At 38.8% G+C, this 22,202-nt stretch overlaps 4 protein-coding genes and 2 long non-coding RNA genes across 24 annotated transcripts; 2 read left to right on the top strand and 4 right to left on the bottom strand.

Moving 5' to 3' along the window:
* The first annotated feature begins 57 nt into the window (after window positions 1-57).
* Window positions 58-13,037, top strand: LOC124199930 (N-chimaerin-like). Of its 12 annotated transcripts, XM_046595987.1 has the most exons (13): window positions 574-810; window positions 7,530-7,653; window positions 9,373-9,620; window positions 9,978-10,043; window positions 10,110-10,260; window positions 10,318-10,379; window positions 10,438-10,669; window positions 10,739-10,794; window positions 10,858-11,151; window positions 11,251-11,505; window positions 11,587-11,724; window positions 11,793-11,898; window positions 11,983-12,310. In XM_046595987.1, the coding sequence occupies exons 5-13, from the start codon at window positions 10,163-10,165 to the stop codon at window positions 12,173-12,175; spliced, it is 1,434 nt and encodes a 477-aa protein (XP_046451943.1). In that variant the 5' UTR covers window positions 574-810; window positions 7,530-7,653; window positions 9,373-9,620; window positions 9,978-10,043; window positions 10,110-10,162; the 3' UTR covers window positions 12,176-12,310. The 12 variants fall into 12 exon arrangements, 10 of the variants coding, with proteins under 10 accessions (XP_046451948.1, XP_046451943.1, XP_046451944.1 ...); XR_006877084.1 differs by adding an exon at window positions 12,343-13,037 and having other exon boundaries at window positions 571-810; window positions 9,373-10,260; window positions 11,983-12,243; XR_006877083.1 differs by adding an exon at window positions 12,343-13,037 and having other exon boundaries at window positions 9,373-10,260; window positions 11,983-12,278.
* Window positions 2,720-5,771, bottom strand: LOC124199932. Of its 2 annotated transcripts, none has more exons than XM_046595994.1 (3): window positions 5,541-5,771; window positions 3,175-3,934; window positions 2,720-3,090 (listed from the first exon to the last, which is right to left on the bottom strand). In XM_046595994.1, the coding sequence occupies exons 1-3, from the start codon at window positions 5,546-5,548 to the stop codon at window positions 3,076-3,078; spliced, it is 783 nt and encodes a 260-aa protein (XP_046451950.1). In that variant the 5' UTR covers window positions 5,549-5,771; the 3' UTR covers window positions 2,720-3,075. The 2 variants fall into 2 exon arrangements, with proteins under 2 accessions (XP_046451950.1, XP_046451949.1); XM_046595993.1 differs by having other exon boundaries at window positions 2,720-3,088; window positions 3,170-3,934; window positions 5,541-5,768.
* On the bottom strand, window positions 12,291-13,414 carry LOC124199933 (charged multivesicular body protein 5-like). Its single transcript, XM_046595995.1, has 5 exons — window positions 13,274-13,414; window positions 13,056-13,207; window positions 12,826-12,991; window positions 12,532-12,756; window positions 12,291-12,450 (listed from the first exon to the last, which is right to left on the bottom strand). The coding sequence occupies exons 1-5, from the start codon at window positions 13,340-13,342 to the stop codon at window positions 12,400-12,402; spliced, it is 663 nt and encodes a 220-aa protein (XP_046451951.1). The 5' UTR covers window positions 13,343-13,414; the 3' UTR covers window positions 12,291-12,399.
* A 582-nt stretch (window positions 13,415-13,996) lies between these two features.
* LOC124199925 lies at window positions 13,997-16,021 on the top strand. Of its 6 annotated transcripts, none has more exons than XR_006877080.1 (5): window positions 13,997-14,101; window positions 14,171-14,300; window positions 14,363-14,580; window positions 14,930-15,182; window positions 15,587-16,021. It is a non-coding gene; the product is annotated as an uncharacterized LOC124199925 (long non-coding RNA). The 6 variants fall into 6 exon arrangements; XR_006877082.1 differs by having other exon boundaries at window positions 14,353-14,580; XR_006877079.1 differs by having other exon boundaries at window positions 14,171-14,305; window positions 14,374-14,580.
* A 1,293-nt stretch (window positions 16,022-17,314) lies between these two features.
* Window positions 17,315-18,044, bottom strand: LOC124199924. Of its 2 annotated transcripts, XR_006877076.1 has the most exons (4): window positions 18,026-18,044; window positions 17,839-17,932; window positions 17,655-17,775; window positions 17,315-17,476 (listed from the first exon to the last, which is right to left on the bottom strand). It is a non-coding gene; the product is annotated as an uncharacterized LOC124199924 (long non-coding RNA). The 2 variants fall into 2 exon arrangements; XR_006877075.1 differs by lacking the exon at window positions 18,026-18,044 and having other exon boundaries at window positions 17,839-18,019.
* A 1,332-nt stretch (window positions 18,045-19,376) lies between these two features.
* Window positions 19,377-22,113, bottom strand: LOC124199923 (ran GTPase-activating protein 1-like). Its single transcript, XM_046595971.1, has 11 exons — window positions 21,835-22,113; window positions 21,579-21,766; window positions 21,340-21,519; window positions 21,152-21,286; window positions 20,815-21,087; window positions 20,545-20,726; window positions 20,298-20,475; window positions 20,144-20,236; window positions 19,867-20,085; window positions 19,662-19,792; window positions 19,377-19,585 (listed from the first exon to the last, which is right to left on the bottom strand). Exons 1-11 carry the CDS (start codon window positions 21,947-21,949, stop codon window positions 19,516-19,518), a joined length of 1,764 nt encoding a protein of 587 aa, XP_046451927.1. The 5' UTR covers window positions 21,950-22,113; the 3' UTR covers window positions 19,377-19,515.
* Between the last annotated feature and the right edge of the window lie 89 nt (window positions 22,114-22,202).

Raw genomic sequence — 22,202 nt, 5'->3', positions numbered from 1 at the left:
ACGAATGGAAAAAAAACAAAACAATGATTGCTCGGGTCCAGTGGTCCACACGGACCCACACACAGCATATCATGGGTCAGAAAAATTTCGTAGTTGTTGTTGAAGAAACAAAAGAAGACAACGCAATTATCAGGTAGCTAAGCCTCATACGTCTTCTTATCTTGAAAAATCTTACTTCTAGAATATTTTGGAAAAAAATATGTCACTTACATACTTTAAGTAATAAAAAAATAATAATAAAAATAGAAAATAGAGATGGTCTGTAATAAAATCTCTGTACATCTTTATGACTTATTTTTAAGGTAAGATAGATTAGATAATTTTTAAAGGAGAGCTCATACTCAGTGCGGGTTGATACTGGATAAAAGCGTTTTCAAAGGATCGCTCAAAATATTAATGTTACTCAAAGTATATGGCTAATGTTGGCATAGTGACTACACCTATAAATTTTTATAATCTTTAGTTCCTTATGAAACGTTAAAATATTACATTACTTAACATCTCTTATTAGCATTACTGCATTAATATTGTATTACGTAACTTTTGCCCAATTATAGAATTGCAGTTTTCAAGAGGTAGTCTGTTTCACCGTCAGGTGGCGTCTGGTTCACCGACTAGCCAGGTTTACACAACTTTCGACAAAGTAGTAGGGTAGAAAACCAATGTAGTCACAATTTTAAAAAGTTAAAATAGTAAAATTCCTTCAAAATGGTTACCTCCAAAAAACTATAGTCCTAAGCTACGTTTTGGCCTTGGATGTTATTTTATTCTGCATTCAAGATCCTGCAAGTCGACTTTTCCATGCTTAAGGTAAGAACTTTTCCTAAACTTGACAATTGCAAACGATTGCAAAGTAGACTTTCTTCGTGAAATATCGATGACCTCCAAATGTGTGTAGTGAAGTTGATCACTGATATGTGCTTGGGTTATGCCTTACGTAGTTAAGGGACGATTGCCGATTACATTTTGCTTAGTTTTGTTTCTTCCTGGTAAGACATGACAGCTCTAAATCGTATTTTACACGTCACGAATGTTGTGAAAAATTGTCTGTGTTACCTAGTGCGATCGCCATTTCGATAACAAAAGATGCGTGTGCCAACATCGACCTGGGATAGGAGTGTTTATAGGCTTGATGCATATCAATTATATTCCAATCTGAGTTATTATTACTACCATTCAAAACTATTCTTTGCACGAGGTTGGCTCGTAACACCAACTGCTCAAAATAGACGAGAAGGTCGCCGGCCCCTCTACTTCATGCGTAGTTTCTCCAAGATATTTAATATTTATTCAAACAAAGGAATGGATACCAACGGGATCCCTCGTATCTTTCCCTTCTCTTTTTGCCTGTCCATTCATTTACTAAGTTTAATATCCGACTGTGTGCGTCGTTATAGCGACTCGTTTCTTGAACGATCGACACGTGTGGTCACTTTGTTATTGGTCGTCACGCAGTCAAGAAAGTGAGATTTTTCAAAACATAGCAGACACATTGACGTACCTTCATGATTCATGCGTCATCAACGATTGCGCATTTTATTTGCCGGTGGCATTATTGACAAGTTTCGAATCCCTTGGCACGCTCGTTTTCGTTGTTGTTTACCGCTCTTTTCAAGAACCGGACGTAGTAGTGGGTCCCGTCCAACCCAAATTGAATCATCATCTCGCTGCCCATTCACGGGCGCATCGCCATAACCCAATCTCGCAGCTCGACCTTTTCCCCCACCCAAAAAAAAAAACAAACCTACAATTGCTTTCCTCTCCAGAGCTCTTCCGCTTCGTTCAGTCGACTGTGATTTTCTGTCGAGCAGACGAGTTCTCCTTCGTTCGTCATCTCTCCCACACACATCCACGGTTTATTTTGGAAAAAAATAAAATAAACCAGAGTCTATCGCCAGCTTCGTTTATCACAATCAGGACGTCTTTAATACAGACAACTTAAGTGGGCGGCGTTCCATTTGCTTCCAACTTTCGGATTCCCGGGTAAATATTTGAACGCTCATGTGTCCCATTGAGGTCGTGTTGCGTGTGTTCGCCGTCCACAGTTTATTTGTGGTAACCTTTTTCGTATCCATCGCCATGACAAAAAGGGAAAAACGGAACACAGAAATTTGATGCCATGTTTTAGTGCCTTGCTATTAATATTAGCCGTGTATTTTTCGTGTCTACTGGCCTGATGACTTTTTGCGAGTAAAAACAAACAAGAAGAACAAAATGGGTGGGATGTTTTGCGTCATTTTCAAACGAATAAAAGAAGACAAAACAATTGCCTCGGTAACGACGAGTCGACTAGCCAAGTGGAGCTAATAATCCACAAACCGCAATATCGGATCGATTAGGAATAGAGGAGGGTCACGTTAAAGTCGCAGACACGTCAGATCCTTCCGCAATTGAGAATCTCGTGTCATCAAGATGATTAACTAACCACTTCCACAAATAAGTTCTCGGACCGTGTGTTGTGCAGACCTACATTAGCTTTTTGCTAACGAGTCATAGATCAGCACACGCGACGAATCAATTATTCATCGACACTTGTATAGCCATACATCAAAGCCGTAAGGCGGATGTATTGTATATACGTCGTGTAGCTTCTATGCGTCGTCCACATGATCGATGATCTTGCTCCGCTTTCAAACAATTATTGCGGCCGATCTATTATTATTAAAGGGGGGGATACAAACAAAAAATAAGTCAAATAAAATAAAATAAAAAGTCACAATTCGCAGAACAGATTGACCGGGTTATATTTTTCTGTTGATGTTTTTTTCCGCTAATATAGAGCTACACTCATTTATGTTTTTATTAATCATTTCTTTGTAAATTTCTTAAGATAATTTTTTTTTTCATGTCAGGGAATGGGAGTAGGGACGTTATTTGATTGGTTGATGTGGGTTGGGGGGGGGGGAGGAAGAAAAATGTAATTATTTAGGCATGTTTACGTCAAACGTTATACATGGGGAATTGAACATTGATTAAGAAGCGTGGCTCATGTTGGCCACCACCATCGAATTTCATTTTCTTCAACTTCTCCTCATCATTCCATCCAGTCATAATTGTTTTAAAAATTTTTGGTTTTCAATTTGGAGTCCTAACGAAAAGAAGAATCGATTAATGACTTTGACAATTGAATCGTTTCAAAAGGCTCTGAAAATTGTCTGAATGTTTCAACCTTATTTCTTGAGAACGGCGAGGGGAGACTTTTGAATCGACATCCGGCAGCTCCTCATCGACGATAATGTCGTCGTTGAAGAATTGATAGTCGTTGGGTGTCGGTGTTGTCGACTCGGATCGTTTTCCCCTCATGCCCATAAACGAGTTTGACGACGGCGCTCTCTTCTTTTCGAATGGCTCCTGGTAGATGTACCGCTCGCGCCAGTTGGGGATGAAAGCCGTTCCGTCGGCTAATCCATTCATCATTTTCTTGCCTCTCATGCCGAGAAATTTCTCGCCGTGCATCTTTTTCTTCTGGGGCGCCGGGCCGAAGTAGTACGTGTCGGGGAGGATGTCGCCTTGTGGCCATCCAGATGCGTCGTCAAGTTGATTGCCTTCCATCATCAGGGCGTCAGCACCCGGCGGTGAACTTTTCTTGCCTCTCATTCCCAGGAAAGCTCGACTGTTGGGCGTTCGTTTGTCGTAGCCGGCCAAGTGCTGGAGAAGAACTAGTCTCATAGAGATTGGAAGACCATTGAAGACCATGGCTTCTTTTTGCGACGGCAGAATCGGTTCGGCAACTTTGGCAGACGGAGTCTTATCGGCCGAGTGGTCCGTTTGCTGCTGTGCATTTCTCCATGAGCGGAGGACGAGCCCTCGAGTTTGACGAGCCATCAGTTCGTCGTCATCCGTAACGGCAGTCGCTGCCGCGGAAGCAGGTTGACAGTAGGCGAGCACCGTCATCAGGACCCCCATCGCGAACCACCATTTTGCCTCTGATCCTCTGCCGACCACAAGCAAAAATCAGTTGATGTGTAGTTGGTAAGCAGGCATGCACAGTATGAAATGCTATCAAGACCTGGCGCTGTTCTAGCCAGACGTTCCCGCACACAAGAAGAAGAAGAACAACAACACAGAACAAACGAGTTGTTTTATCGATATCGCTTGGCCCCCTTTTGTAAGGTCTGTAATCCCCTATCGCTCTGCTGCTTCTATCGCCCAGCTAAAAGGGAACCCAGCTGGCCATTTAATGTCTCGTCGGACGCCGTTTCTCCGCTCCCGCTCACGCTCTATTCCGTGATGAAGGTCATAATTTTACGAGAAACTCACACAGCGAATAAAGCGTTTTGCCCTCGTAGTGCTAACGATATTTTGGTTTGTTTTGCTTCTCGTCACCGATCGCGCTGCGTGAATGATTTCCTTCGAATGAGTCCGCGTGTACTCCATTTTCGAGACTATCGAACGCGTCTTTTTTTTTCCCACCACCCCCACCCCCCATCCTCCTATTCATGAACCATTTTGGGTCTGTCGTGATTGTTTCTTTTGTGTTTTGCCGGTGGATAATCAAAAAATCTCCAGTTCGATCACATTTCTCGATGAGGAGGAGGCCTTTCGTTCACGCACGCGATTGGCGCGCGGTTGAATGAATGCAGAACTAGTGACGTCCGCCCCACGTTATTATGGCAGTGACTTAATTTCGATAGATGAACTAGTTATTCCACCAGTGTTATTACGCTTATTTTTTTTTTTCTGTCCCGACATTTTCTCGCTTGCTCGTTCAACAGGGTTTTTCGTTTATGACCTTTGTTCACCTGTCGTCAACCTCAGTTGTTTTACGAGTTACCGAGATAAATAACGTGAATATTGTGCTCTTAACTTGATCATATGTAGCATCGTGCGTGACGGAACTCAGTGACTCGAAAATCTTTACCTACATTTATGTATGACCCCAATTTTTGTTTTAGAATCGCGTCGTCGTTCTACTTTTGTTTCACGGTCACCGGGCAAAATAGGTCTTTGTCAACGGGTGTTAATAAAAGGAAGAAAAAAGAATGACGGTGAAAGTCGAAGGTAGACTGTGTCGTCCGTTCATCATTCCCTTATTCACTGCAACCTCTATAGATCGATGAGTTCTGAATTTAACATCTTTTATGGGCCACTAAGATCGATCGATGATGACTTGATGAGACAATTATTTTTTATTTTTTTAAACCGTTTTGCTTCTATCGATTAGAGAATATGCTATTATGGTTCTGTGGGCAATTCATAAACGAAATTGACTTTACTTCCATTTTTTTATGCGCGCTTTTTCAATGGGATTCGTCCCATTTTCTACAACGGAATTCTAAAGTAGAAATTAAAAGCCTCCGTGGAAAAAAAAACCGCGTTATCTGTTTCTTTTTCTGGATTAGGGATAGGTCAAAGAAAGACGCCAAATCCAATTAGTTCTTTCATTCAATAGCGCAACATATGTTACTGACTGTTGCATTAACTAAAAATTCATTACATCAACGCTTAAGATAAAACCAAATGCGATACTAGTAGTTTCTGCTCAACACGAAATGGCTAAACTTTTGTCTATTAATAAATGGATGATGAATTGAACTTACCTAGCCATGGCAGAATCGACGGACTGGAATTTTGTTTAGCCAGTTGAAATGAGTGAAGCTTTTCCTGTTTTTCCTCGCCAAAAAATTTGAACTTCGCTCCTTTTTTTTATTTTGAAAACGGTTGAGTTGATTTTAATTTGGATAATAGCCCAACCCACAGCACTGGTTCTGGTCGCTTATTTTGGAACTGAAGATGATCTCTGACTAAACGCAACAGTAGCGCACCTCTCTCTTGATATAGCGGCAGCCGTTGGCGGGGGCTCCTGACGGAGTTTGGTGGCCGGAACGCATCGGCGGGACCCCGCCTTCTTCTTTGCCGTCTTCTTTCGTCAGTCGCACTGTATACGCTAGCTCTCTTTACCTGAATGACGTCATATCGCCATTTAAGCTAAGGACGTAGACTCTCTATCATCCTCGGCTTGTTAACACTGGACAATTGTGAGCCTCTCGATTGTCATCATTCACATAACGAGCGCCTCCACGTCTTGCCGTTCTTTGTATCTTTATACGAAAATTTGTTGTAGCCTATCATCACTTGCGAAAAAGAGGAGAATGATAAGCAACGTTGAAGCAATCAGTTAGTAAACTGGTTGTATGACCCACTGTAGTACGTTCCGGGTGATGGGAGATCCCAGCTGTGTTCCATGACGCCATTAGGAAAGCAAGCATACACACTAGTCTACATTTATTGATCCGAACGTTATTCAGCTAAAACAACTCATTTTTGTTTTAGAAATGGGTGTTCACCTTCGTGTAGGCCTAATCGTTATAATAATAGTTTCGTGGGAGGTTACCAAAACATTTGAAAAGTCCCGCCTTTTTTCAATCCACATAGGACCTACTAATTTTTTTTTTTTCATAATGTTGAAACAGAACCTTTTGAAGCGTAAACAAGCATAGGTGAATAGGATCCTAACAAGTTGCCTGCATAACAAGCCTAGATCAACACTCCAAGGGCAAAGAGTTGCCACTCTAAAAAGCTTCTCACTATTCAGTGTATTACATTTCTTCCCCCCTTTTTTTATTTATTTAAAAAAAAAAGAAAATGGAAATAAATACAAATGTGTTTCTTTCCGGGTTAACAATACAGTGGGCGGTACTGGGCAGTTAGCGCTCAAGTGTTTAAATCAATAACGCCCCGTACTTCGTTAAACCTAGGTAACACCATGTACAATAACGTTTCGTTTGTATTTCACACACCCGCCAAAGAGAGTAGTAGTGAACACGCGGTGGTTGGCACTCTTTCAACTCGATCAAAGGCGGATGGACTAGTGAACTGGAATCAGATTTATTCTCAAGGTACTGATTTCATTTCACTAGCTCCTCCCTTGCTCTCCCTTTGCCTTTTTTCTTTATTTTCGTCGCCTGTTGAATTAACAAAGCGCATTCGCGATGATGCTCACGTAGACCCATTTCACATGGTTGTACAAGAACATGATCCGAAATGATCCACGTCAGTATTTTTCCATTTCGTGATGAATTTAATCAATCATTCACGACATGCATATTGTAGTATTGAATCTGGATTATCAGAGTTGAAGTAGACGTTCGATGGCAGGAGCGCGTCCATTATTTTTTTCATATTCCTCTAAAACCTCTTTTAAAGTCAAAGTTTTCAAATAGTATAGCTCATTTATGGCGATCCAGCGAAACTGTAAGAAGGAGGGTCTTTCCGTGTCTGTAAACTTCGGAACAAGCAACCGGTAGTAACCTTCCTTGCCCGGGCTTGTTTCTACTCCAATTGAATTGTACAATACAATATATAGTGTCTGTTGGGAGTGCGTGTGCGTGGGAGTGCGTGTGCGTGGGAGTGTCCCGCCACGTCCGTTGAATTAATTCGCTGTTGGTTGGTCGGTCCCTCCTTGTTTCTGCTATTCATTGCATTAGATCTCGTGTATTCATCGTTCAACTCGGTTTCAACCCATCCCTCTCTTAGCCGTAAAAGTGGCATATACTATTGTTTTGATGTTGGATGGTTTTCTCTTTCAGGAACTCGCCTTTAACCTGATCTTGTGCGTATATTAGTACGGACACCGTGCACCCGAGCGCGGGGAAATTAATTGACGGCGGAACTTGGTCTTACCGCCCAGGGACCGTCTTATTCTGATCGAAGGTACCTATTAGTTATGACATTCAATTTAGAAATACGCTGCATCTCCAGGGAAAAATAAAAAGTAGCGTACCCGATCCATTTTTGCAACAACTTTTGCCTTTCCAATCAAATTCAATTCAAAGCGCCGGATATTGTTTGGGACGTAATTTTTCTGTTTGAGCCATTAGCGAAATTTATTCTATAGTCTCTCTCGCTGTGTGTTATCAACTTTCACATTAGTATTTGAAAACACTATAAAATATAATCCAACTGGTGCGACTATTAGAGGATTTTTGAAAATTCAGTTTCAAAGCGTTTCAAAGCTTTTGATACGCCCATCAAACGGAATAAACACCTCGAACTTTTCACTTTTTCCAATTAAAACTATATCCGAAAAAGTCCGATTATTTGTTTAAATGGCTCACATACTTCGTAGAAACATGCCGTGGCCCTAGTAACTAAAACGGGGCGTAGGAAGGGCTTTAATAGTTCTCTAGAGTTTCTCCCATGTCGTAGATTGAATCCCCGAGCAGCATGTAAAATCAAACAGAACGCACATTCAACTGCAGCAGCAGCAGCAGCAGCTAATACTCAGTTGCGAATGATGCAATCAATTTGAACGGACGCTGATGGTGTGTATCAGTTACAACAGGCTCGCTGTCTAATATTCTGTTTACTCTAGATTTGTCTTTGCTCCTTTTTTTTTTTGGAGCCGAGGCAAGTAATTAAATATCGATCTATGACAATATGCTGACTCGGTATATGTATATACCCAAGATGTGTGCTTTGTATTGCGTGACAACACTCTACACAACAGGGCCCGGAACAATCGATCTAGAGAAAGAGAATAGCTCCCTTGCGTCGGAGTCGTATAAGTCTAAGCACGGAAATAAAAATTTTAATGCTTTAATGCTAAGTAACTATGTGCTCGATAGCATCTCGATTATCGTCTCGCGTACATCAGGTGGTTTGATGAGTTTAAAGTATTGTGCGCACTAAATTGCGGTTGGCAAGTTGATGACTATATTTTGGAATTTAATAATCGACAGGGAAAAACCGTTGGTGAATTTCGGTATTCATGAAATGTTACGGACGTCAACGGATTTATTTGAGACGGAGGAAATCCTCAAAGTTTGAAAATTAACGAGGCCGGTTCTCTCCTTGTCGTCTTTGACGTTCTTCGTGTTTAGTTATGAATTGCTGGTAGCCTGGCTGTATAACAGCAAATCTACAAGAGTAGGCGTTAAAGTTCATGATGTTGGATCACTGGGAATCGTTCATCATCTTCTCTGTTGGTTCAACCTGTGGATATGAACAGCATAGGTAAACGATAGCTCGTGCGTTGACAGAATATAGAGTGAGCGCGTCAAACAGCTTCCAAACACCTGCTAGCTTTCTCAGTGGACCATCACGCGTGAGTACACGCACTGTCTACTACTCCTCCCCCTTCCGTCAACAGAATTACCTTTACACACTTACAAAAGATGGAAGGGTCACGCGCGAATTCACTCGAGACAAAAATTTCGTTATGCTTGGCCTAACTGGAATAATCAACTCTTTTCCCCCCGTCTTGCACGTATATTGGCAGCGTTCGCTTTATTTGTTTTCGGCATTTGTGCGGGGCAAATAAACTCAGCTCTTTTGTTTTTAACATAAAAAGACGGAACGGAAATGTCGACACCTTCTCTCCGTCATTTCACGAAATCTTATTTCGTTTTCTTCTCTTTTTCTTTTTTTTAGGTGTGGGACTAGACTGCTAGTACCATAGCGACAATGACACGGTGCAATCACCAGCGACGGACCTCGATAGGTTTTATAGGTACTTCCTGAGGGTTGAGACGGACCTCATGTGGTCCTCGGAACATCGCGACGATCACGCTCATCGATCGTCATGTCTTCTTCTCTTTTTCATCTTGGGGAAACTTCTACTCCATCACGAAGGAAATATGAGATTAAATAACAGAAACACGTCCCTCACCTCTCGAAAGGTAAGCATAGATAGACTGTATTATACGTTCTGCGCAAATCATTCTGTAACTATTTTCGACTAAGCTTTGAGAGCTAACAACCGTGATCCAATGGTGCGCATATTGACTGAACGTTTCATACACCACATTTGGTATGGAAAGAATGAAATTGTAACATTTGTCTGAAACACGGAATGGATTCTATGATTTAATCAAGAAAAACATTTAAGATTTAAATTGCTTTGAATTGTGCAGTAGTGCAGCTTATACGTACTTTGGTTCAATGAGTCAACTTGGAGAAATGTTCCAGCATTAATTGAAATCGGATAGAAAAATTTCCACATGCTTTGCTATTTATGAAATTATTCATATTCATAGTCTAGGATTACTGATTGGGAATTGAGATATCGAAAGGCTTTTGGTAATTTCCATTTATAAAAAGTGGTTCGTATTGATATTTCGTTTCAACTTTGAATTTCATTTACTCACAACCAACATGTTGACATCTAGCGGCCAGAAAACAAACCTGACTGTGGAGACTACACGTCAAATTGCCAAGTGTTATGATTGTACTTCAAGTCTTTGACCTGAATGCAGGTAGAAAATTAACTCGTTCTGTATACTTCCTCTCGAATGGAAGAATCCCGGCTCTACTCACAGGGTTGGTTGAATAGATAGTATTGGTTGTTGCCATTGACTCAAATTTGAATGCCGATAGAATGAGCAGTAATGACGAAAATAGCGACTCGTTGACTTTATCTCCAGTCTGGAAATCTTATCGTAAGTAAACCCTCCTGAGAGTCGTTTGTTTATTCTATTTACTGTTGTGTTTCTCTAGTTTACCAGTTACAGCAAGAAGCTCCTACAGCCGTTGCTGTTCTTTGCTCTTCCAATCAAGAGGATGCCAACAGACCTCCATACTTTGAGGATGAGTACCATGGCTGCATTTCAAATCAGGACACTAAAATGTTGTTGATGAAAGATGGTCATTTCCTTGTCAGAGAGAGTGGAAAGAATAGAGGACACCACACATTAAGCCTCAGATTTAACAATGAATTGAAGCATTACAGGTACATAGTGATCAATCTCACATTTTGTGTAATTAAAACCTCTTATTGTCAATAATTTTATTTTTCTAGGTTATATTTTGATGGCAGATTTTTTGTTGGTGAAAAGAAATTTGATCTGTTGTTAGGTAACAACTATTTTGAAGGTAAAAATTAAGAATATAACATTCTGTTTCATGTTAATCTCACAGATCTGGTTACTGACGGCCTAATTACAATGCATTTGGAAATAAAAGCTGGTGATTACATTCATCTCATGTGTCGAGCGGCAAGTTACGAGCAAAGCCCCTACTTCACCCTAAACGAGAGGAAGCGTCGCACTTTGAGTCGTAATAATAGGCCTGCCCTTGTTCAGCCGATCTCAGACGACATTCATTATGACAAAGCCCATGACTTTCGAATCCAAAACTTCAAAGGCTTGCATTGGTGCGATTTTTGTGGAAACTTTATGTGGGGTATAATTGCCCAAGGAGTTCGATGTGAAGGTACCCAAGTGTATCAACTACATTAAAGATTCATTAAACAAGTTTACTTGTAAAAAAAAACCGTCGATAAAGTTGCTAATTGCTATTTTTTTTTAACAGATTGTGGAATTTCAGCTCATCGAAAGTGCTCAGAAAAAATTCCAGCTGACTGCTGTCCGGATCTGAAACTTTTAAGAGGAGTTTTTGGCGTGGATTTGACTACCCTCAACAAAGCGCATGGAAACACGCGTATTCCTTTTCTAGTTGACATGTGCGTTAAAGAAATTGAAAGACGAGGCCTTAACTCCGAAGGAATTTACAGAGTCTCTGGTTTGAGAGATGACGTTGAAGCATTAAGACTTGCTTTTGACAGAGGTATAAAAAAAAATTAGAAAAAAAAAACTACTCATGCATTAAGATTTCCTGTTCAGTCTAGTAAACTTTTTAATTATTTAGATGGCGACAAGACTGATCTAGGACCTTCGTCCTGGGAAGACATCAATGTTGTCGCTGGTGTACTGAAATTATATTTCCGTCTTCTACCAATTCCATTAATTGCCTTTCAGGTTTACCCGCTTGTGATGACAGCTGCAAGTAAGTCTTTTGATATCTTTATTTGATTATACTTTTCCTTATTACGTATTTCTTATCCATTCCCGTAGAAGAGCCTGATGAAAACCGCCGTTTGCAACGAATAAAAGATGCCGTACATTTACTTCCACCTGCTCACTATAACTCGTTGAAATATCTTATCTTTCACTTACATAGGTAATTTTTCTATACAAATGCAAGTTATGTCAAGAGTATTTCATAGTTTCAAAATTAAAGCTTGAGGTCTTGATAACATTTTAGGATAGCGGAAAACAAAGAAAAGAATAAGATGTCGTCTCTGAATTTGAGTACGGTTTGGTGCCCCACCTTATTTCCTGGACCTGATTTGCAAGAAATCAACAGTACCGGATCAATACCCGACTTTCACCTTGAAGCTACTTCACTGGACGTTATGATCAGACAACCCCATTTGATTTTTCCTCCAAATATTTAACCGTTCCATTACCTGACATGATCTTGCCACACTTATTTATGTTCTGACCACTAGTCTGAAACATTGCGGTATGTTTGCACCAGCACTTCTCCTTCCATTTACGGTCTACTTCCAATACAAGTCTTACTCGTGTAATTAAGTGTAACGTAGGATTTCCATTCATACAGGTGCATAAACATAGTTCACCGGAGACGGCATATACAAGACAGCAAATAATGTACTCGTTAAGAGGCAGGAATCTTTGGTAATCCAAATTCATCCACAGCAACGCCATCCTTAAACAAACAAACAAAACACAAATATCAAAGACAGTTCAATATCAATAATACAGTGAAAAAATGCAAAAATTGACATACCACGTTAACGCTTTCAGCTCCTGGTTCCCTGTCTGGCGCTGACGGAGCCTTGATCGCATCGTCAAGATAAGATGAATCTTCATCTCCAAGCATTTCATCGCCCAGAGCTTCCAGTTCAGCTTCCAGTTCATCTTCATCAATGTCAGGGGTTCCATAGCTCCTACCAAGGGCTTCTTGGACTTCATCAGCTTGTTCAAGCATATCAGCCATATCATCTTGGATATCCTTTTTTGGAAGGAAAACAAAAAATTGTATGTTCTGCTCAATACTACGAAAGTAGATAATAAGTCTAACCTCAACTTGATCAATATTTATCTTCTTAAACTCTTTTTTCATTTCTTTTAAACCCATTTGCATGGCTTTCACCGTAGATTGTGTATCTTTCAACGTTTGTGTGGCATAGTTAGCCTGTTCCATGTTGAATGACTGTTGACGCAAATTACCAGCTTGTTGTTCATACCTGGACAAAGCATTCTTATTAAATTTTTGCCCATAGTTATTCTAAAGTAATTTCTTCTGTATACATTTTTTTTTGCTTGAGCACTCGAAGAGCTTTTTGCTTCACTGCATTTTTAGCTGGACCTTCCCGCATTTTGGCCATTTGATCTTTGTATTTTTTCAACTCAACATCCAATTTGCTGATTTTTTTCTCAATATTGTCTCCTCTTTCGTCGACCTGTGTAAAGAAGATATAACAAGTTATAAAAAAGTTTCTTTGGTCTTGTATCCAGGAATGGAAAACCTTGGATATCATGTCAGACATGTTAGGAGCAGGCTGTTGAGGCTTTCCTCGACCGAATATGCGATTCATTTTCCTCTGGAGATTTACAGAAAACGTTTATTAAAACTCACAACTCAATCGCGAGTCGAGGCCACGTAAAATATTTCAAGCAGGTAAAGAACAAGTTTACAATCCAAACTTAGATTTGTTCCTGTGTTGCACAATTATTAGTCACTGTTTTTATGTCAAAAACAACAAGGGCCTTAATCGATCGATAAGGTGGAACTCAACGCCACCTGTGCGTCACAAATGAAAATGAATCGCAGGGGGGAAAAATGGTTAACACTTAACTGTGTTATAAATTTTAATCAATGATAAATGACAAATTGAAATGAGCTTGATAATTTCATTTGATTATTGCTTTAAAATGTATGTCATAAAACCCTTGTATTTGTATGTAGCCACGAACACGAAGCCATGTTTACGTATAAAGAAGATGACGCATTTTCGTCATCTTTATTGTTGATAATAAAACAATTACGAACTTAAGAAATCAATAATATTAAACGAACACAACACCCACAATTTTATAATATGTCCACAACACAAAATGCCTGTTGCTTTCTCAACCGCAATTGTTGGGCGCGGAAAGATTTGGATACAACACATGTCAATAGATTCACTCCAAGATCATCGAACAGATTGTGATTGTCCCCCCATCCGCTAGGTGACGCTAGTGTCTTCGTGAGGAAGAAATAATTGCCATTTGTTTTCGAGATGCTGACTAGAAAGGGTCTTCCAAATTCATTACGGAATTGAGGTGTCGATCTACATTTTCCGCCATTAAATGTAATCGGTAATACTAGTTTGGATTTCTTAAATTTAATTAATCTTTGACGTCTCTGTCTGAATTTACAGGCAATCTGACATATAATTTCACTTGGCCAAATGTGATGAAGTGGGTCGAAACTGCTTCCATTTTGTCGAAATGTCGGCCATTGTTAGCTGTACTGTACGTCTCATCGCGTGCAGAAACACTTCAGAGCTAGTAAAGTAATTTTGTTGATCAATCTGAGAATCTCCCTGCAATAGTGCAATAGGTTTTATAAGTTGATTTTCAGGTCGGAAATAGATCCCTTTGCTCAACTGTTGCAGAAATTTAGAACACGGCAAAGTCTGAGCTTCATGGCTGTAGTATCATTAACGTGGTTTTGTTGCAGCCAGCTGGTGAAAGGTGTGATCGAGTCATGGTTGAGTTGCAGCTTCTGCATGCAGTTTATCGAGCTGGTGCTATCCCAAGTGTAACTGCAGGAAAACTTCTTGAATTGGTAATTTGATTGATATTATTGGCTGTTACTTGGGAAATCTTGTGTTTTTTTTTTGTTTTGTTTTTTTTATATTTTGCATTCAACTGATAGTTGATCGCTACAGATTTAGTTAATTACTAGAGAGTAGTGGTCTTTGCTTCTCTGTTGCAATTATGAGTTAAGACCATTATGGAAATGTGGATTACATTTGTTATTTTCAAGTTGGAAAACTTGACAACTACAAATTCCTTTGTAAGATTTATCAAGGTAATTCTGAGAGATTGTATAGTTTAACTTCATACTTCTGTTGATTTGTTTTGTCACATGAGATTCTGTTCCTTGTTAGTAACTTGTTTTTGTTTTTCAATAGCCAGGTGAAGTCTGCGCTTCTTTGTTGCAGTCTAATGTGCGCATGGATTTGTTGCAGTCATCCAGTGAAAGGTGTGATTAAATTGAGCTGTTGCATGCAGTCTTTGGTGCTGATGTTGTCCTGGAGTGTGGGAGAGTCCCATGCTTCAAGTCTTCTGGGATCAGGTATATCTGAGTTGACGCTGGATCATGCTGCATTGTGGTTGCCGAAATGTTGGACATCTAGTAGAACTGCAAGAAGACTCCTTGAAATGGTAATTTGATAAAAATTATAAGTTCTAACTTGGGAAGTATCATGCTTGGACTACTATAATTGCTTACATTGTTTAATTTTAACATTTGGGGATTTCATCATGTCAACAGCTCTTTCCTTTGATCATATGTAAATTGAGTTATGGATTGTTTAAGGGGAATTGGTTAACAAGATAGGCAGATACTGTAGAAGAATGTTTTTGTTTCGCTGCAGAGCACTACAAATTTCAAATGAATTTGTATTGAAATCTTAAATGAGTAATCTAGTTTCATGTAAATTTTTGTTTAAACTATAGTTATCAGATAGTGTTGCCATAGAATATTTGGGTGAACTCCATTTGAAGTGATTTTTTTAAATTTATACAAAATTTCCATTGATTAAACATTAATTTCATTTTGGTCATAGGTTTATGTTTACGTAGCAGTGATGTTGCTGTCCAATATGGCATATGTTGTTGCAACCTATACTGGTGAAAGATTTTTTGCATCGAGTTATACTGTTGCTGTTCCTTGGTGCCGGACTGCTGGTGTTGTCCACAAAAGTTACATCCATTTTTAATTGTTATTTGTGTCTATGCAGTTAACCGTTTATATGTTGAAAAAGGAACAGAAAAGTTCCTTTGTGTTGAATCGCTGGTGTTGTGCTACATAAGTTACATTCAGTATTTTGTTTAATTGCTATTTGCGTCTATGAAGTTAACCGTTTTTATGTTGAGAATGACAAAAAATAGTAATACGGGGAATTTTTACGTTGAACAAATAATAAATATGTCTTCGCGATTGGGAAATCAGCGAGGAGGAGATTGGGGAGGGGGCAATTGATTTTCATTAACTAGAAGAAGTCGTGGTTTGTTTTAATAAGGTAGAAATAAAATCCTGTGTATATCACATCCATATACCTACCTATATAACCACATCTATTTCTCAAACCCCATAACATCCACCAACATCCATTCCTTAAACCATAACTTCCACCAACATCTATTCCTTAAACCATAACTTCCACCAACATCTATTCCTTAAACCCCCATTTCCCCACTAATATCTGTAATATGTAAATTTTATTGTTTAATAAATAAACCATCTTACTAATATGTAAAAATCATTTTTATTCTGAAACACTTACAAAATAAACAATTCATTAAACAGAGCGTCCGGTTCAGGTCAATTTTTTCTGTGCGAGGCTTTTTAGCAAGCAATCCGCCACCCAATTTGACAAAAAAGTGATAGTTTGTTTTCACGGAAATTTCGTCACACGGTTAAAACATTTCTAATTCAACAATCTCATGTAGAAATTTGCATCTAGTCTACTGGTGCAAATTGCGATTCTTTAAGCTTGATTATTTAGGAGATGTGTTAAAAAATTGTGAGTAGCCTTAGAAATTGAACTCATTCGCTTTTTCAGAATATTTTGAAGATAGATCACAAGAAAATCTAAAAACAACAAAGTGATCTAAAACCAAAATATTCAGAAAAAGTGGATTAGTTCAATTGTTTAGCTACCCACAATTGCTTTTAACACATCACCTAAATTAATCAAGCTTAAAGAATCACAATTTGTACCAGTAGACTAGATGCAAATTTCTACATGAGATTGTTGAATTAGAAATTTTGTAACCGTGTGACGAAATTTCCGTGAAAACAAACTATCACTTTTTGTCAAATTGGGTGGCGGATTGCTTGCTAAAACTCGCACATGCAGTGTCGGCGTAGATCCAGGGAGATTACCTGGAAATGGAAGAAGAGAGAAGAGTGCGAGGCAAGTTTTACTGGGGAGCGATTAGTCATACTAGGCTTCCGGGTTAGACTCATGACCCTCTAAAAGTTTTCGTCGGATCATGCGCCTTCCAAGTCCCCGTTCAACCAGAGCCCTCCCCTCCTCCTGGTTTCACAGCGGGTGAGTGACCACCGGCGGGCGTTGGTTAGTGGTTAGTTAGGGAAACGGGGCCACAGAAAAGAAGGGAGCCCAGATATGCGCTTGTCATTTATCTAACAACTACACAATGTATCAGTCTTGAATTACAGCATTCTCTCGTCGGTTTTCACCAGTGAGTGTGATCAGTAGCGAAGGATTACCCTGTAAGCAGAATGAACATTTATTTGGATAATATTCAAACAAGGTTGTAGCAACAGAAAGTAGTACCTCAAATCAAGAGGACCTGTGTAAGGAAGTAAACAGGGAGATTCAAGGGTAGCAGCCAACGGGTTAGCAAAGAACCTTGTCAACTGTATAGTCCTTTTCCTTCAAACAACATGACTTCTCATAGTCAATCATGCTACATTAGAAACCTAAAACCTGTAAATAAAAAATAAAGTTACCTTGTCTATAATTTGTGGCATCAATGTGCTTGATGTCTATGATCTAAAAGAATAATTAAACTTAAACATTAGATAGACTTATAAGTGCAGAACAATACTTTAAATCATGTAGGACTGCAACAAAATAAATTCAGTGACATGACAAGTAAACTTACACACTAAGGTCCAATCGGTTATGTAAGGTTCTCTAGAAGATGGAATGAGAAATTGGTCCATGCTTGGGTTGGTGATCTGGCAAGTCCCATAGAATGATTCAGCCGATAATAGTGATGAATCCTAATAAAAGATGAGAAGACTATGTTCCAGCAATACTTTACTAAAGCTAGCATTGGTTGTTACCACTCTGTCATTTGGATGACATATTCTGTAGGATACCAGGATTTTTAACACAATAGTTGACGGTACTGGCTTCATGCACCTTTCACATTTTTTCCTGGAAATGGAGGAGAAATAATGATGTTATTAAACACATATTCGGTAAACAACACATGCCAAACAAATTGCACAGGAAATCTAGTCAATTTACCAGCGAATTCATTGGTAATTTACTAATTTTCGAAGAAGATAGGTGTAGCTGAACTTTTGACAACGAACCGCCATTAGCCCATATGTGACACAACAAACAACATTCTTTCACGCCATCTATTTGACACGTTCAAAACTCAATATCTAAAGGACTGGCCTTAGATAGTCACAAGTCATAAAAGTAATCAAAAAGACCATTTCTCTTTGCTTAAATTAGCATGGAATCTTTAGAACTCTACAGAGAACAAAGCTCACTTGTTAGTTTCATGCAAATTTTCCGGAAGTATTCCGGAAGTAAGCAATAGCTCCTTAACCATTGAGCTGTCGACAAGATAAACCAGAAATTCGTGATCTACGTGAAATTTGGGGTCGATTAGGTGTAATTTAAACGAAATCCAGAATTTGATCAAAATCGAGATTTTTCCTGAAAATATCCTTTTCAGGATAATTCTCGAAACCGGAAGTACGCGTACGTACAAAAAAAACATGAGCTTTACCACTAATTTGACGAGGATCACGAATATGTGATTATTTTGTGCGTCAGATGAATATTTACTAAACAACTGACAGAAATGAGAAAAACGGAAGTAGAAAAAAAAACCATTATTAAAAATCTAACAAGTGAGCTTTGTTGCTGAAACAGAAACTGACAGTTATCACCCAAAATTTCGTTATAGTGGAAGCGAGAAATTTCTTCAGAGATGCGCAAAGTAAACGTTACTTAACTGATTTTTCTTATGTGGACTGCCAAGTTAATTATTAAGGATGTGTTGAGGTACGTAGATTTTTCCCCTTATGGTTGAAGAATTCGGCCAACGCTAGAGATACCAGGTTAAACTCGTCACTATATATATCATATATGTTGATGTTGTATAAAGTTTTTACTTTTTAGAGAAGGAAAGGTTCCAGGAAACCTGTAGTATCTAATAAAGCTAAATACCGACAGTTTTCATGTAATGTAGGATAAATTACGGTTTAAGGAAGTTGCGTTTGGAAAGATCCTTGTGAAGAGTTCCTCCCTAAAGTCCGTTTCTCTAATCAAACAGTCACTTAAATAAATCTGGCCAAGCAGTACATGTGTTTAGCCGCCATATTACCACGATTGACCACTAAAAGGATCAACTCTTGCGTTTCTCCAAATTTGATTACTGCGAACGGCGCAACTGGCAGGCAGACCTAATTCGAATTTGAATAAGTGAGAAAGGCTTGTCCTAAATATTTCATTAATTTTAGGGTTAAGGAAGTAAGGCATATCCATACTCTAGTTTAATCTTCATAGGGGCGGAAAGGTAAGGAGGACCTATTATTCTTAAATAACCTAAGCGACACTGTCATTCAGACAGCATGCATGATTTGATTATTTCAGCTTCCACGTCTGAAACATTTATTGTACTTGGGAAGGATGAAACAAATAAAAACGTATTTAACACACCATCCGTGAAAGAACACGCAGCGTTTAAAGGTGAGTTATAAAGATTTCCATTTTCTTCTTCAAGACTTGTTCAGAATTTTCTTTAACCTATCGGATTCTTCTTTATAAATGTCAAAAGTTGGATGAGGCCTATGCACAGAAAAGATAGTTTATACATTAAAATAAATATTATTATTATATATTATTGACAAATAAATGTTGTTACTGTGTGAAGAAGGTTTGCAAAGATTGTAGAGTGCTGAGTGGAATGTTATTGGGATCAACGGTGAGGATGCGTTCCAGAATCAAAAAGAATCCGCTCAGAGGCCAGGTGGGTCGAAATTGTTTATCTTCACTCTAACAAAAGAAATGTTCAATAATAAGATAATTCTGTCATAAACATAGACAATTATGTGGCTGTCAATAACTACCTTTAGAATACCCATGTACACTAGCAGTGTGTTATCAAGAACAGACATCTTATCCATTGACTTGGCCTTTTCGAAAGCCGCTTTAAGAATCGCATCAACGGACTGTTGAACATTTTCGACTGAAGATATCTCCGATCTCAGATTGACGGTCGAGCTAACTTTCATGATGACCTCAGCGTAAACGGCAAATAATGCATCGGGCTTGGCAGCAATCAAACGCTAAAATACGGAAAATCTATCAAATGAGGTCACACAATTTTTTGTATTGCGAACCTACGTCGACATGTTGAAGAATCAATGAGCTTTTCTGGTCACCTAACCCATTGAAGCGAGCCAAAGTGGGTGCAGCAAGTAGTGCCTCCACTGTCGACTGTTAAGATAGTCGTAAAATAACATTCAATTACAAACGATTTAAGAAATCTTTTGAATACCGGAATGACTTCGTTTGCAGTTAGCTGAGCCAGATTAGCATTAAGTTGATGCAAAGTGTCATAAGCAGACACATGATCGAGAGATTTTTCTACTTCTTTCTCTTCTTTCTCTTCGTCGCCACTCTCTTCCTCTTGTTCACTTTCTTCTTCCTCGCTGCTTGGTTCACCTTCATCATCGCTTTTAGAAGAAAAAAAGAAGAAATGAGATCGCAAATTTTAAAGCATATTGGATTGATGGTTTTCATACCTTAAACTCAGCAAAACCTTTTCACCTAAGCCACTGAAGATATCCTTGAGCTCCTGACATCCTTCTTCACCGAACTGATTACCGTTTAGATCACATATTTTAAGCATTTTTTTGTTTTTTAAAGAATTAGCCAATAGCTTTGCTCCACTCAAATTGATTTCGCCATGATCCATATAGACTTCCTAAAGTACGATCCAATTAATACATAGATGTAGAATTACGAAACGCCATATTAAGGAATTTAAACATATTGACATCAACAAAAATTACCTTTAAATGCTCATGTCCGGATGACAATGCCTTGGCGAGGAACTCAGCCCCCTTGGTACGGATCAAACAGTCTCCAAAGTTTATAACCGACAATTGCTGCCATTTTGGAAGAGCTTCTGCAACAGCTTGTGATCCTCTCCAGGTGAACGTGTTATCATTAAAGTTAAGAATTTTCAGGCCAGGGTTATAAACAAGCGCACTGGCCAATGCGAGAATACCAGGATGTCTTATAAAATTTTGAGGCATCTGGACTTCTTCCAAGGTTCCAACTGCCTAAAAACAAATATGCTGTAATTAAAATAATTAAATAATTACTGAAAATAAAAAAAACAGTGACCTTGAAAAATTCTGACAGAGCAATCGCTCCTTCATTTTCAAGTCGATTTCTTCCAACAATGAAGGTTTTCAGACTCAATGGAGAACCAGCCTCTTTACTGGCTTTAAGACAGTCATTTAAAGCTTGGGCAAGCATCTAAAGTAAAAGGTAGCAGTATTATGATTACAAATAAATGGAATTTTAGTTACCCGTCCACCATAAATTCCAAGGCCATTGTTGTTTAATCTTATACATTTTAGAGAATAGCAGACAGGGCTTTTCAAAAACTGAACAAGACCTTCCATACCAACTGGACCTAATGCATTATCACTCAAATCTAACTCAATTAAGTTAGCTTTAGCCAAAATGAGTCCTCCTCCTAAGAAACTCTATTTAAATAAACGGTGGTTAATACTGTTAATCGTCACATGCACCACAATCAAATTACCAAAGCTTTTGGAATTTCATCTTTCAACCGGCCAGTAAAAGCATCTTTCCACAGTGCTCTCTGGAAGGTTGGTTTGGATTCTAATGCTTTGGCAATAGCCTTGGCGGCTTCAACACCAAGAGTGTTTCCTTCAAGGATGAGACCTGTCAAACCTTTTGCAGCCTGAATTGCATTAACAATAGGTTGGGCTGTTGAAAAATTCCAATAAAAAGAACTTTAATCCCATTTATAAAGCAAACATAAAATCAGAACAAACCGTCGGCTTCCGTATCTAACTTGAGTCCTTTCCCGCTAAAATCTACTATTTCTTCTTTCGCATTCAAATTATTGGCTTCAGAGTCTCCATTAAACTTAGTCACTGCCCCATTCATTTCTTCGAAGTTGTTGGATGATTTTTATCAGGTTCAACCAAGATGACACTCTAAAGTGTAAGTGTAGTATTATTTTCTATTGAGACAAAAATTCACGTGTCTAATTTGAACGCTAACAGTCGGTTTATCGACTCCCTCGTACCCTCGAATTCCCAAGCAGAAATTTCTCTTTGTGCAGCGTTTTCACATTTCAAAAATAGGGTAGGCCTATTGACTTTAGAAAAATGAATTGTTAATTACTATTCATAACTAA

The sequence above is a fragment of the Daphnia pulex genome, chromosome 8, assembly GCF_021134715.1.
Source record: "Daphnia pulex isolate KAP4 chromosome 8, ASM2113471v1".
Taxonomy (NCBI): Eukaryota; Metazoa; Arthropoda; class Branchiopoda; order Diplostraca; family Daphniidae; genus Daphnia; species Daphnia pulex.
This window is presented reverse-complemented; position numbering and strand designations above follow the sequence as displayed.